Source organism: Canis aureus, unplaced genomic scaffold (genome assembly GCF_053574225.1).
Source record: "Canis aureus isolate CA01 unplaced genomic scaffold, VMU_Caureus_v.1.0 NW_027326412.1_RagTag, whole genome shotgun sequence".
Lineage (NCBI taxonomy): Eukaryota > Metazoa > Chordata > Mammalia > Carnivora > Canidae > Canis > Canis aureus.
The window spans coordinates 339,381-351,846 of NW_027554413.1; the positions used below are offsets into that span (position 1 = coordinate 339,381).

The 12,466-nt window shown below is 35.2% G+C and overlaps 1 protein-coding gene and 1 long non-coding RNA gene across 17 annotated transcripts in view; one reads left to right on the forward strand and one right to left on the reverse strand.

The window, feature by feature from the left end:
- Positions 1–12,466, forward strand: part of LOC144309468 (outer dynein arm-docking complex subunit 2-like) — a 262,922-nt gene that overhangs the window by 103,617 nt on the left and 146,839 nt on the right. The window contains exon 22 of one of the 15 annotated variants that reach the window (XM_077890552.1): positions 8,803–8,990. The exons of the other annotated variants lie outside the window; for them this stretch is intronic. Within the exon in view, the coding sequence (XP_077746678.1) occupies positions 8,803–8,893 (91 nt within the window). The 3' untranslated portion in view covers positions 8,894–8,990. Of the gene's footprint in view, positions 1–8,802; positions 8,991–12,466 lie in introns of those variants that run through there. 15 annotated transcript variants of the gene reach the window in all.
- The window catches only part of LOC144309472 (uncharacterized), a 183,875-nt gene that overhangs the window by 5,810 nt on the left and 165,599 nt on the right, over positions 1–12,466 (reverse strand). The window lies entirely within an intron of this gene.

Here is a 12,466-nt window from a genome sequence, read left to right on the forward strand (position 1 = left end):
ACAGAGCATCATACTTTGGGGCCATACATAAAACCCTGTGGAAATGTATTATTTCCTATCTATTTTACCATTTGGTACCAGAAGCTTTTACCCTATGCCAGTCGTCTCTGGTAGTGCCCTCTTCCTTCTCACTTTCCTGGCTTTTGTGATTCATTTGTGTTCATGAAGGTCCTCTTCCTTCATGGGAAGCCTGCAATTCTAAGACAGCCCTGAAACACTGTTAATGTGAGTCTCATCTCACTGCATATCTGGAATAAAAGTACTAAAGCCTCTATAATTCTTTTTGGATTTGGCTTCTGGAACCTTAGGCTCAGGGATTTCAGGCACCAAGGAACACTAGCTGTACTCATGATAACTTCAAGGAAAGAAGGGCTTATAAAACAGTTTTCTATTGTATTTCTCTTTCGGAAAAACACATGGTGTTCAGTAGCACATGATAAACACTTGTCAGTATTGGGTTTATGTATTTCTTTTGATCTTTGGCTCTTGCTTACTTTTTGTCTCTCACATCTGCCAATGACACCAGCTGCCTCTGAACTTGTTTTGAATGTATCCTCCTGCTCTCTGCCTTTAGTTGAGGTTCTGGCATCTGTTACCTGGACAATTGAAGCAGGTCCTATTTGGTCTCATCTCACATCTCTCCCCTTCCACACCTCCCTGCATGGCACTGAAATTTATTCTTCCAAACTGTAGGTCTGATAGGGTTGTTTTCTTGGCCTAAAGAACTATCAATGCCCTCTCAAGCTTTGAAAACCCAACCTAAGTTCCTTACCCTGGTATTCAAAGCATTTGCCTCCTGGCCCCTTTCTACCTCTCAAGCTTCATCTTGAAAGTAGAGTGTATAATGTATATATGTATATAGTAACCATCAATTTTTCCCTATAGTGAAGAGTCTGTTTCTTGGTTTGTCTCTCTCTGTATTTTTTCCTTTATTATTTGTTTCGTTTCTTAAATTCTACATGAGTGAGAATATGATATTTGTCTTTCTCTAATTTCACTTAGCATTATATGCTTTAGCTCCATCCATGTCATTGCAAATGGTAAAAATTGTATTCTTTTTATGGCTAAATAATATTCCATTGTGTGTATCGGGGTGTGTGTGTGTGTGTGTACACTTGGGCTTCTTCCAGTAGTTTGGCTATTGTAAATGCAATAAACATAAAGGTTCATGTATCACTTTGAATTAGTGTTTCTGTATTTTAGAAGTAAATACTCAGTAGTGTGATTCCAGGATCATAGGGTTAGCTCTATTTTTAACTTTTTGAGGAACCTCCATACTGCAGAGTTGCACCAGTTTGCATTCGCACCAACACTGCAAGAGGGTTCCTGTCTCCACATCCTTGCCAGCACCTGTTGTTTCACATGTTACTGATTTTAGCCATTCTGACAGGTGTGAGGTGATATCTCATTGTGGTTTTGATTTGTATTTCCTTGATGCCAAGTGATGTTGAGCATGTTTTCATGTGTTTGTTGGCCATCTGTATGTCTTCTTTGAAGAAATGTCTGTTCATGTCTTCTGCCTATTTTTAAATTGGGTTATTATTTTTTTTGGCTGTTGAGTTGTATAAGTTCTTTATATATTTTGAATACTAACCTTTTATTGTGGATCTGTCATTTGCAAATATCTTCTCCCATTAGGGTGGTTGCCTTTTAGTTTTGTTGATTGGTTCCTTTGCTATGCAAAAGCTTTTTATTTTTATTAAGTCCCAATAGTTTATTTTTGCTTTTGTTCTCCTTGCCTCAGGAGACATACTTAGAAAGATTTTGCTATGGCCGGTGTCAGAAATTACTGCCTGCACACTCTTCAAGGATTTTTAAAAATATTTTATTTATTTATTCATGAGAGATACACACACAGAGAGAGAGGGAGAGGCAGAGACACAGGCAGAGGGAGAAGCAGGCTCCATGCCAGAAGCCCGATGTGGGATTCAATCACAGGACTCTGAGATCACACCCTGAGCCAAAGGCAGACTGCTCAACCGCTGAGCCACCCAGACGTCCCTCTTAAAGGATTTTTATGGTTTCAGGTCTCACATTTAGGTCTTTCATCCATTTTGAGCTTACTTTTATGTATAGTATAAGAAAGTGGTCCAGTATCATTCTTTTGCATGTAACTGTCCAGTTTTCCCAACACCATTTGTTGAAAAGACTGTCTTTTCCCATTGCATATTCTTTCCTCTTTTGTCAAAAACTAATTGACCACATAAGTATGGATTTATTTCTGGGTTTTCTGTTCTGCTCCAAGAATAAATAACAAATATATTGAATTCCATTCATATAGGTTAGAATTCATTATTGCAAAGCCCCTCCTTCTATTCTGTATCTCTGATTTAATGATTTCCACATAAGTCATTACCAGGTTATCTAGTTGACCTGTAAAAATTACTTTTAAATGTCATCATTACATTACTTTTACAACAGGCCTTCAAACTCTTTTTAATATAACTATATTAGGCAAATTGTTATATTGATTTTTCAGTTGAACCCATTCAAGGAAAAGCCAGAGAAAACAGCTACATTTTTTTTAATTAAGATTTATTTATTTGACAGAGAGAACACAAGCAGAGGGAACAACAGGCAGAGGAAGAGGGAGAAGGAAGCTCCCTGCTGAGAGGGAGCCCAATGCAGGACTCAATCTAAGGCTTAACCGACTGAGCCACTTGGGGACCCCATATAGTTTTCTTATTCTGAATCTTAACATAGGTTTTGAAGCAACAAAATGTAATGAAAGAACAACTCAGTAATAAACAGCAAGCCTCAAGGACTTTCTGACTGAGTTGAGGAGACAGACAAGTAATTTTACTATGTTAGAGTAGATAATGAAATGGCTATAAACAAACATTATTTGTAAATATACAGTACTAGTTTGAATAGCTTTATGCAACATTTGACTTCTGGTTAATATGAAAACTACAAAAAAAGAGAAGTAGGAAAAAGGTATGTCCTCTCAAACAAGGAAATGCCACAGTTCCAAATCTTAAATGTAAAACACACCTGAAAAATGTAGGTAAATTACTGACCTGTGTGTAATATGTTGACAGCTAACACATGCTGCTTCATATCTCGAGATTTCCCCCCAAATAAGTGTCATGGTCATGAAATGTATAGCCAACCTTTTTTTTTCTTCATAACAGAGACTAGGGGAGTAAATAGGCCTTGGAAGAAGTGAGGAATTTCCCATCAGAGACCTAGTTTTGCACGTAAAACACCAGAAGTGGAGCCTAACGAAAAGTCATATGTACATGTTATTTTATATTGTCTACAGCAGTCTTCTAGCCCAAGCAGACTGTTGGAGACCCCTTGGAGTGAAAAGAATACTAGAGACTATGACTGCTGGATTGCAACACAATGAAGCTATAAATTTTTAGAGATTTGGAGTAAGCCAGATTGACTGTTTGAATGCTCAAAACTGAATGAAAGAGATGTGTTCACAAGGCAAAGAGAATAGCAGATTTTTGTAGGATTTTGAGGTAATTCCATCATAAAAAGAAACAGATAGATTCAGACAAAAAATTTCCCTACAATCACAAGGCTATTAAGACAGTATACTCCCTCATAATAAAGGAGCCAAAAGAAATTACATAAAATTTTACAAAAAGACTTTATAAGACAACTTAAGTTGTTATGACAAACTAGTTGTCAGAGCTCAGAAGAGAAATAAAAAAATTATTGAACTTAAAGTCTGAATAGATGCAAAAGAAGTGTGATAGACACAACCAAAAACACCATCAGGCAAGTGGTATATAGGAAATGTAAAATGAAATGAAGAATATATTAATATTACAATAGGGAAATTGGTAAATATGGAACCCAAGGAGACCCAACTTAAACATAATGGATATTCCTTAAGAAGAGGCTAGAACCAGTGGAATATGATCTTAATTAAAGATAACAATAGAAAAAAATTTTATGTGATTCTGTAGACCAAAAGACCCAACAAGACCTTAGTAATATTGATACAGAATAGCCTACAGTAATGCATCCTGATAAATCTACTTGTATCTCAAAAGTAAAGGAAAAAACAAATATATCTAGGCAAAAGAACAAACCATGAGGACAAAATGCCTTCATATTCCTCCACAACTTCTTTTAAGGTCAAAAAACATTAATTAAAGGATCAAATCCCACAGATTAACATTGTGAGGTAGAAAAAAAATATTACCCAAGAATTTCACATCCAGCCCAGTTGTTCTTCAAGTGTGAAGGTAGTAGCACATTCTCAATCATGCAAGGATTCGGTAAACATAGTACTAGATCTTCTTGAAAAAAATTGCCAATTACAGAAAGTCAATCAAGAAATTAAAGTATTTTAAAACAGCAAACTAGGGATCCCTGGGTGGCTCAGCGGTTTAGTGCCTGCCTTTGGCCCAGGGCACGATCCTGGAGTCCTGGGATTGAGTCCCATGTCAGGCTTCCGGCATGGAGCCTGCTTCTGCCTTCTCCTGTGTCTGCCTCTCTGTCTCTTTCTATGTCTATCATGAATAAATAAATACAACAGCAAAATATGGCTAAAATGTATCAGTAGAGACCATTGAGTTTCTTTAAATATTAAACTAAGGAAATAATGGAGGAGTTATCATTGGAGGAATCATACTATTTTATAGATACTAATGATAATAATTTAACAATACAACTATCTGATAAAAATAAAACAAATACAAGATAAGTGAGTTATCCTCTTTCACATAAATGAATCAGTAGATACTGTATACAACCTTCTCTTATCTGTTTATCATCTATGCATTCATTTTCTCTGTCTATCCATCCTGTTTAGCTTTAGGCATAAAGAAATGTCCAGAATCATTTACATTAATTATCAATGATCATTATTTCTGAAAGACAGGATTTGGGATCACTTCTTATTTTCTTCTTTATATGTTTCTATATAGTCTATATGATAAATACATATCATTACAAAATTAAAGTTCTTGTTTAATACCTTTCACAATCCCCTTTTATTCTGGGGCGCCTGGGTGGCTCAGTCAGTTAAGCATCTGATTCTTGGTTTCCGTTCCGGTGATGATCGCAGGGTCCTGAGATGGAGCCCTGCATCAGCTTCCCGCAGTCAGCATGCAGTCTGCTTGAGATTCTCTCTCTCCCTCTGCCTCTCCCCCCTCAAATAAATAAATAAATAAATCTTTTAAAAAACCGTAGATTCTGGAACCATTGCTTGGATGCCAGTCTTATCACTTACCAACTATGTTTCCTTTGGCAAATTATTAAACTACTTGATGTCTTGGTTACAACATATATAAAATGGGAATGGTAAGGATACCTATCTCATTGGATTGTTGTGATGACTGTGTTAATTAATATGTGTAAAGTACTTATGTAATAAGTACTGGGTAAATGTTCATGTAGCAGTGGGTTCGATTAATAACAATTTAAAATGATAATACGTAAATAGAAAATTAAAGTCAGACTGTCTAGTATCTGTACTCATCTACAGATGAATTCCTTGTTTCTATGTTACTTTTGCATCAAATTAATCATGCTATTTAATTTGCTTTAAGTTGAGAACAAGTGGCCCCTAAATGGGGAATAACTCACTTTAAACTCTCACCTGCAATTAGAAGCTTGGAGGCTGTGGCATTGATATGTAAATAGGCAATTACAATTCAGGCCTTTGCATCATGCTAATACATTTACTTTTTGTTTGAAAGTTGACTGAAAGTTACAAGGTTTTAAGTATAACATGAGACAGAGGATCATGTTAAGGGATCATTGTAGGCCAGAGGTGAAGGTGGCTTAAACTAAGCCAGTGGAATATAATATAATAAAAAATAAAGAAATTGACAGATTAAAGAGATATAAAGGGGAAGAATGAATAAAACCCGGTAAATGATTAAACATGAGTTCTAAAGAAGAAGGAGTAGTGATGGATAATATTTAGGATTCTTTTTTTTAATTGAATAAATTTGATGTGTCACATTATGTGAGTGTAAGATGTACAGTATGTTGCTTTGATATCATATGCATATTTAGGTTTCTGACTTTGGCAACTAGATAGATAATGGTACCACCACTTACTGACATGGGGGATATAGGTACAGTACTAGTGAAGGAAGAAGGAACTTGACTAGGGGAGGAATGAAATCAACTTGTTCATCATTATAGTACCTAACACAGTCCAAGGCTCAGGGTAGACACCCAACAAACATTTCTTATGGAATGGATGGTGAATTCGGTTACAGTTGGGTGGACACTGAGGTTCCCATGGCATGTTCATGTGCTGATGGCGACCAGTTATTGGATTTAGTCGTGTCTAAAGCTCAGGATAGAGATGCAGGTTAGACATAGTGTCATAATATTTGGTAACTGAAGTCATAGCTATACATGAGAGATTGTGAGGATGAAAGCAGAATGAACAGGATCCTACTTGAACCTGATCTTTCAGGGAGAAGCAATGTACAGGAAGTACCTATAAAGAAACAGAAGAATCAGCAAGAGTTGTGAGGGAAATTAAATGAGTTATTGAAAAAAAAGAAAGAAAGAAAGGAAAGAGAACATTTAAAAGAGCAAAAGAGTTCAAAACTGTCACATTCTCTGAGAAGGCCTCATAAGATAAAGACAAAATTGTCCTTCCTTGTGCAACAAGGGGTTGATGGATCCTTTTGTACTCTTAAATACGGTTTTCCCACAAATGTTTTTATAAACGCACTAAGGTGGTTTCAGAAAACAGTGTTTTGAACTTGGTAAGAATCCAAACAGCATTGCTCTTGGCATCATATTTCAGGCATGGCTGTTCTTGCTAGATTTGTAGGATTTATTGCATCTTTGAGCTTTCAGGTAAATGGTAAGGAAATGACAAACAAATACCTCTCCCGCATGTGAGTCTGATATAATTCATTATTTTAATGACTAGCAGTTTTATGTTTTAGTGATTTGTCTGTGGCTGTGGCTGTGGCTAAGGCTTAGGTCACATAGCAGGATAAACATATACTCATAGCACAGTTTTATGAACTTTGTGCAATAGAATGCATAAGCAGTTCTCCCTTTTAAATAAGAATCAGAAACATCTTAATAATAACAATTTGGCTACTGAATCAAAAATGATTTTTGAGAAACCAATGATTTCATAAAACTCTATTGGCTTTTTTCAGTACTTCAGATGACTGCTTTTAGAAACTCAATATGAATTATTTCATATTAATTATGCCCTTGCCCAGGAGCTAAAATGGAACAGCATTCTGACATACAAAGTTCGTGAAAAAGTAGATTTTTTGTGCTGAATTTTCTCTTCTTGTTGACTTAATATCTACTTGAAATGTACAAAATTCATCTGGAAGTAATCTGGCTTTCAGGTATATGAAATCACACCAACATTGCAAAAAAACACTTGCAGTTTGCGAAATGTAATTTTCTATTAAAAGACTGTAAAAATCCAAAATAAAAAGCATAGAAGCTTAAAACTTAATAAATATCCATGATTTATTTTCTACGTCAGGATCTTAACTTTTTAAAAACATTTTTTAAACTTTTTTTTAAGACTTATTTATTATTCATAGAGACAGAGAGAGAGAGAGAGAGAGAGAGAGAGAGAGAGAGGCAGAGACATAGGCAGAGGGAGAAACAGGCTCCACACAGGGAGCCCAACGAGGGATTTGATCCCGGGACTCCAAGATCACGTCCTGGGCCAAAGGCAGGCGCTAAACCACTGAGCCATCCAGGGATCACCTAACTTTTATAGTAGCACCAGACTTATGGAAAAGTTGCAAAAATAGAGAGATTTCCCATATACCCTTTATCCAGCTTCCCTTAACATCCTCCATAACCACAGTGAAATTATAGGACTCTTTGTTGAAGTGTAGATTTTTCACTTTGAAGAGTAAAGTTTCCTTAATGTGGATTTTGTGCATTTTTGTTCAGGTCATTCCTAAGTATTTCATCTTCTTTGTTGATGTTATATATGGTTTTTTTCCTGCCATTATGTCCCTCAATTAATTGTCTCTATGAACACTATTAAATTTTATATATTAATTCTATATGGAGCTATCTTACAGAATGCTCTCATTATTTGAGTTCATTTTATTATTAACTGTCTAAGCACAGTGGTTGACACACTGTAGCCCATGGTCCAAACCCTTTCTTTATAAATAAAGTTTTATTGGAACACAGTCACACTCATTTATTTATTACTGTCTTTGGCTGCTTTTTGGCTACAATGGCAGGGTTGAATAGTTGCAACAGAGACTGAATGACCCACAAAACTAAAATACTATCTACCTGTTTACAGAAAAATTTGCCGACTTCTGCCCTAGGGTATTCCAGAGAAAATTTTATCTCTTCTTTAGAAGTTCTTTAAATTGATTTCTCTTGTCTGATTTCATTAACTAATTTCCTAGCATAATACTGGATAGTTGTATAGTCAGTGGTCTTCTTTGCCTTTTTTCCTGATTTTAGTGGAAGTGCCTCTAGTATTTTTATAGCAAGTAAAATAACATCTTGAGAACTAAATTATATATTTTATCATCTTAAAATTCAAATTAAATTAAAAATCAATTTCTATTTTAAAGTGTTGTTTTTAATCAGAAAAGTATTTAATTTTTGTCAGAGTGTTCGAACATTTATGGAAATAATCATTATGATTTTTCCCTTTTATGTGCTCATATGGCCTTAAGCGGGTTTCTAAACACTGAACCAACCTTGCATTCCAGAAATTGTTTCATTTGGTTATAATGTACTGTTTTCTTAGTGTAGTATCTGCTTTTGTTTCCTAATATTTTATTTTCTTTTTAATGAAATGAGTGACGGTCATTGGCTTGTTTCTTTTTTTTTTTTTTTCTTTTCTGTCAAGTCTAGGTATCAATGTTGTACCTGCTTCACAAAAGGAATTAAGTCTTCTTTCATTTCTTTACTCTGGAATGATTTATTGATCAATGAGACCACCTAGACTTTAAAGGTTCAATAGAAGTCTACTGTGCAATCAAATGGCCCTACTATGTGTGTGTGTTATTAGTTCCTTATTAGCTTTCTCTAGTTCTTCTATAGAATCTCTTTATCCTCCCTACTCTAATGGTCATTTATGGCAATCTGCATCTCCTTGTAAAATGTTCAATTTCATTGTATGACAGAATTTATTTGAGTAAGTGGTCTACAAAGTCATATCTTATGATTTTTAAATTTTGTCTTTTTAATGGTATATATATATATTTGTGTGTATATATATATATATATATTTGGTGTATATATATTTTTTGGTATATGTGAGCTTTCATCTAGTATTTTCCTGATCAAATTATCTGGTTATTCTATTTTGATTTTTTTTAATTGTTTAATTCTAAAAAAAACCCAGGGTGCCTGGGTGGCTCAGTTTTAAGCATCTGGTCATGATCTGGGGAAGGTCATGATCTGGGGTTCTGGAATCAATCCCCACATCAGGCTCTTTGCTTAGCAGCGAGTCTGCTTTTCCCTCTCCCTCTGCCTCTGTGATCTCTCACTCTTTCTCTCACAAATTATTTTTTTTTATCTTTATTAATTCCTTGTTGCTTTCTTTTGGTGTATTTTGTAACTTTTTTTCTAATATTTTGAGCTAGGAAGTTATTTAGTTTCATTACTGTTTAAATAATAAAAGTAATTTGTGCATGAATTTTCCTCTGACATGATTTAAATATCTCTTGTATAGTTGATATGTAGTGATTTCATTATCATCATTTTTTGGAAATCCTTTTATATCAGTTTTTATTTTCCTTTTAGCCCAGGAATTGTTTAATAGATTTTTTTTGTTATTCTACAAGGAAGAACTTTTTAATTTTTTGTTTTGTTAGCTATTTCTCAATATAAAGGCATCACCCACTTTTTGAAAGTTAACATTATGCCACATCATGTTTTTGAAAGATCTACATTAGTACCTGTTCTCACTAACCAAAAGAAATCTGAAGATTTTTGCTTTTTTTAAAGATTTTATTTATTTATTAATGAGAGACAGACGGAGAGAGAGAGAGAGAGAGAGAGAGAGAGAGACAGAGACAGAGACAGAGACAGAGAGAGACAGACAGAGAGAGAGAGAGAGAGAGAGAGAGGGAGAGACACTGGCAGAGGGAGGAGCAGGCTCCACGCAGGGAGCCCGATGTGGGACTCAATCCCGGGACTCCAGGATCATGCCCTGGGCCAAAGGCAGGCACCAAACTGCTGAGCCACCCAGGGATCCCAAGATTTTTGCTTTTATGGAAAAAAGGCAAAAAGCAAAAATAGCATTCAGCATTCATTTCTCAGTGAGCCCTTACAGAGGTAGTGTGCATTCCAAGCAGTGAGAGTGGCAGTGTCAAGCTCCTTTCCTGGGTACTGCTCTCAGCATCAAGCCACCATAGCTTTGAACTATGTCTTGTGAGCATCTGTGTTTTATCTCAATATTGTGCATCCATTAGCAAGATGTGTCCTAAGATGTGTCCTTGCTCTATTCCCTTTTGGCTAATGAAAAGTTTCATAGGAACACTTTAATTTTGGGTAGCAGGAGAAGCTTGTACTATGTTTTGGTCTGGGCTAATTTTTCAATTTCTACTTTTTATGGAAGTTAGTGATTTTTTACAAGCTTATACAAAGTAAATTTTTGCACAGCATCTTGGGATGAAAATGTATTCTATGTCAACAGAATGTAGAGTTTGATGTATATTATGTTACTTAGCTTTTATCTCTACTTAGCGTTGTTTGTACACTTAAGCTGTGTTATACTAAAAATAGTATAATAAAGCCTTTTATCAGTAGTGTGCTTCTATCTGTATCTTCTTACATCTTATATAGTTTTTACTTCTTAAAGGCAAGTTCTATATAGTTTGGCACATAAATGTTTTTAATAGTCGTTAATTTTGGCTTTTAATATTACAAGGGCTATTCTCTGCTTTGTTTAATGAATTTGGGCTTGATTTCTACTTTGTCTGATATCAGAATCTTTACTCCTGCTTTCTTATTTTTTGCATTTTCTTGGGATATCTTGGCCTACCCTTTATTTTTAGCCTTTTTTGAATAATTTTCTTTTAAGTATTCCCTTTTAAAATAGTATATAGATGGGTCTTGCTTTGCAAGCCAAATTAAGAATATTTGCTCTTCTTCTCTTTTTTTCAGTGAGAGAGAGTGGGGTGTGAGACAGAGTGAGAGGGAGAATCTTTAGCAGACTCTATGCCCAGTGGGGGCCTGACTCACAACTCTGAGATCATGATCTGAGCCAAAATCAAGTTTTGGACACTTAACCACCTGAGCCACCCCAGGCACCCAGGATACTTGTTCTTTTAATGAATTGAATGCAGTCACACTTGTTGATATGACTGATACATTTGGTCTCAACAATGTAATAATATTTCATAATCATATTTTATTATATTTGCTGCTGCTTTTCAAAAAGATTTGTAGGGATCCCTGGGTGGCGCAGCGGTTTGGCACCTGCCTTTGGCCCAGGGCGCGATCCTGGAGATCCGGGATCGAATCCCACTTCGGGCTCCCGGTGCATGGAGCCTGCTTCTCCCTCTGCCTATGTCTCTGCCTCTCTCTCTCTCTGACTATCATAAATGAATAAAAAATTAAAAAAAAAAAAGATTTGTAGTCTTTGCTAGTTTTTGTTGTTACTTAGAAAGCTTTGCATTCTTGTTTTATTCTAGTCATTGTCCTGTACCTGTACATTTTTCTACTGCCCTCTTTTTCCTTTCTGTTATGTCATATTTTGCTGCTTAGTTCCTCAGTTTTTACTGGTTATCTTTTAACTCCTATCTATTCTCTATATAATAGTAAGTGTATTCTGTTTTTTCTTTCCCTCTTTCTTTTCCTTCCCTTTACCTTTTTTTTTTTTAAAGTAGGCTCATGACCCTGAGATCAAGATCTGAGCTTAATTCAAGAGTCAGATGATTAACTGGCTAAGCCACACAGGTGCCCCTTTACCTCCCATTTTTTAGTGCATTATTTCTACTTTGTCAAAACATATAATATTTGAACATTATTGTGTTCTTGTTTAGTCATATATATGTGTACATACACACGTGTACACACACTAATCAGTTTTTGCTGAAGTTTTTATCATATTTTAATTGTTTGGAATTCATCCTGTAGTAAAATCTTCATAAAGGATTCATGGGTGCAGAATTCCATAAGGTTTCAAATGTTTTACTTTTTTCTAATTTTTAGAGATATGATTGACAGTTTTAAAATTGTGTATATTTAAGGTATACAACGTTGTGTTTGATATAATGTACCTTGTGTAATAATTCCACAATCAAGCTAATTAGTGTATTACCTCACACAGTTATTCATTTATTTGGGTGTATGATAAGAACACTCAAGATATCAGTATACATTATTATTAGTCTAGTTACTGTTCTGTACCCTAGATCTCTGGAACTTAGGTACTTTAAAACTGAAACATTGTACATTTGACCCATTTCCTCCACCTAGCCCTGGTGACCACCATTACATTCTGTTTCTCTAAGTTCAACTTTGTAAAAAAGTTTTTTAGTTCCAGTATAGTTGACCTAGAGTGTTA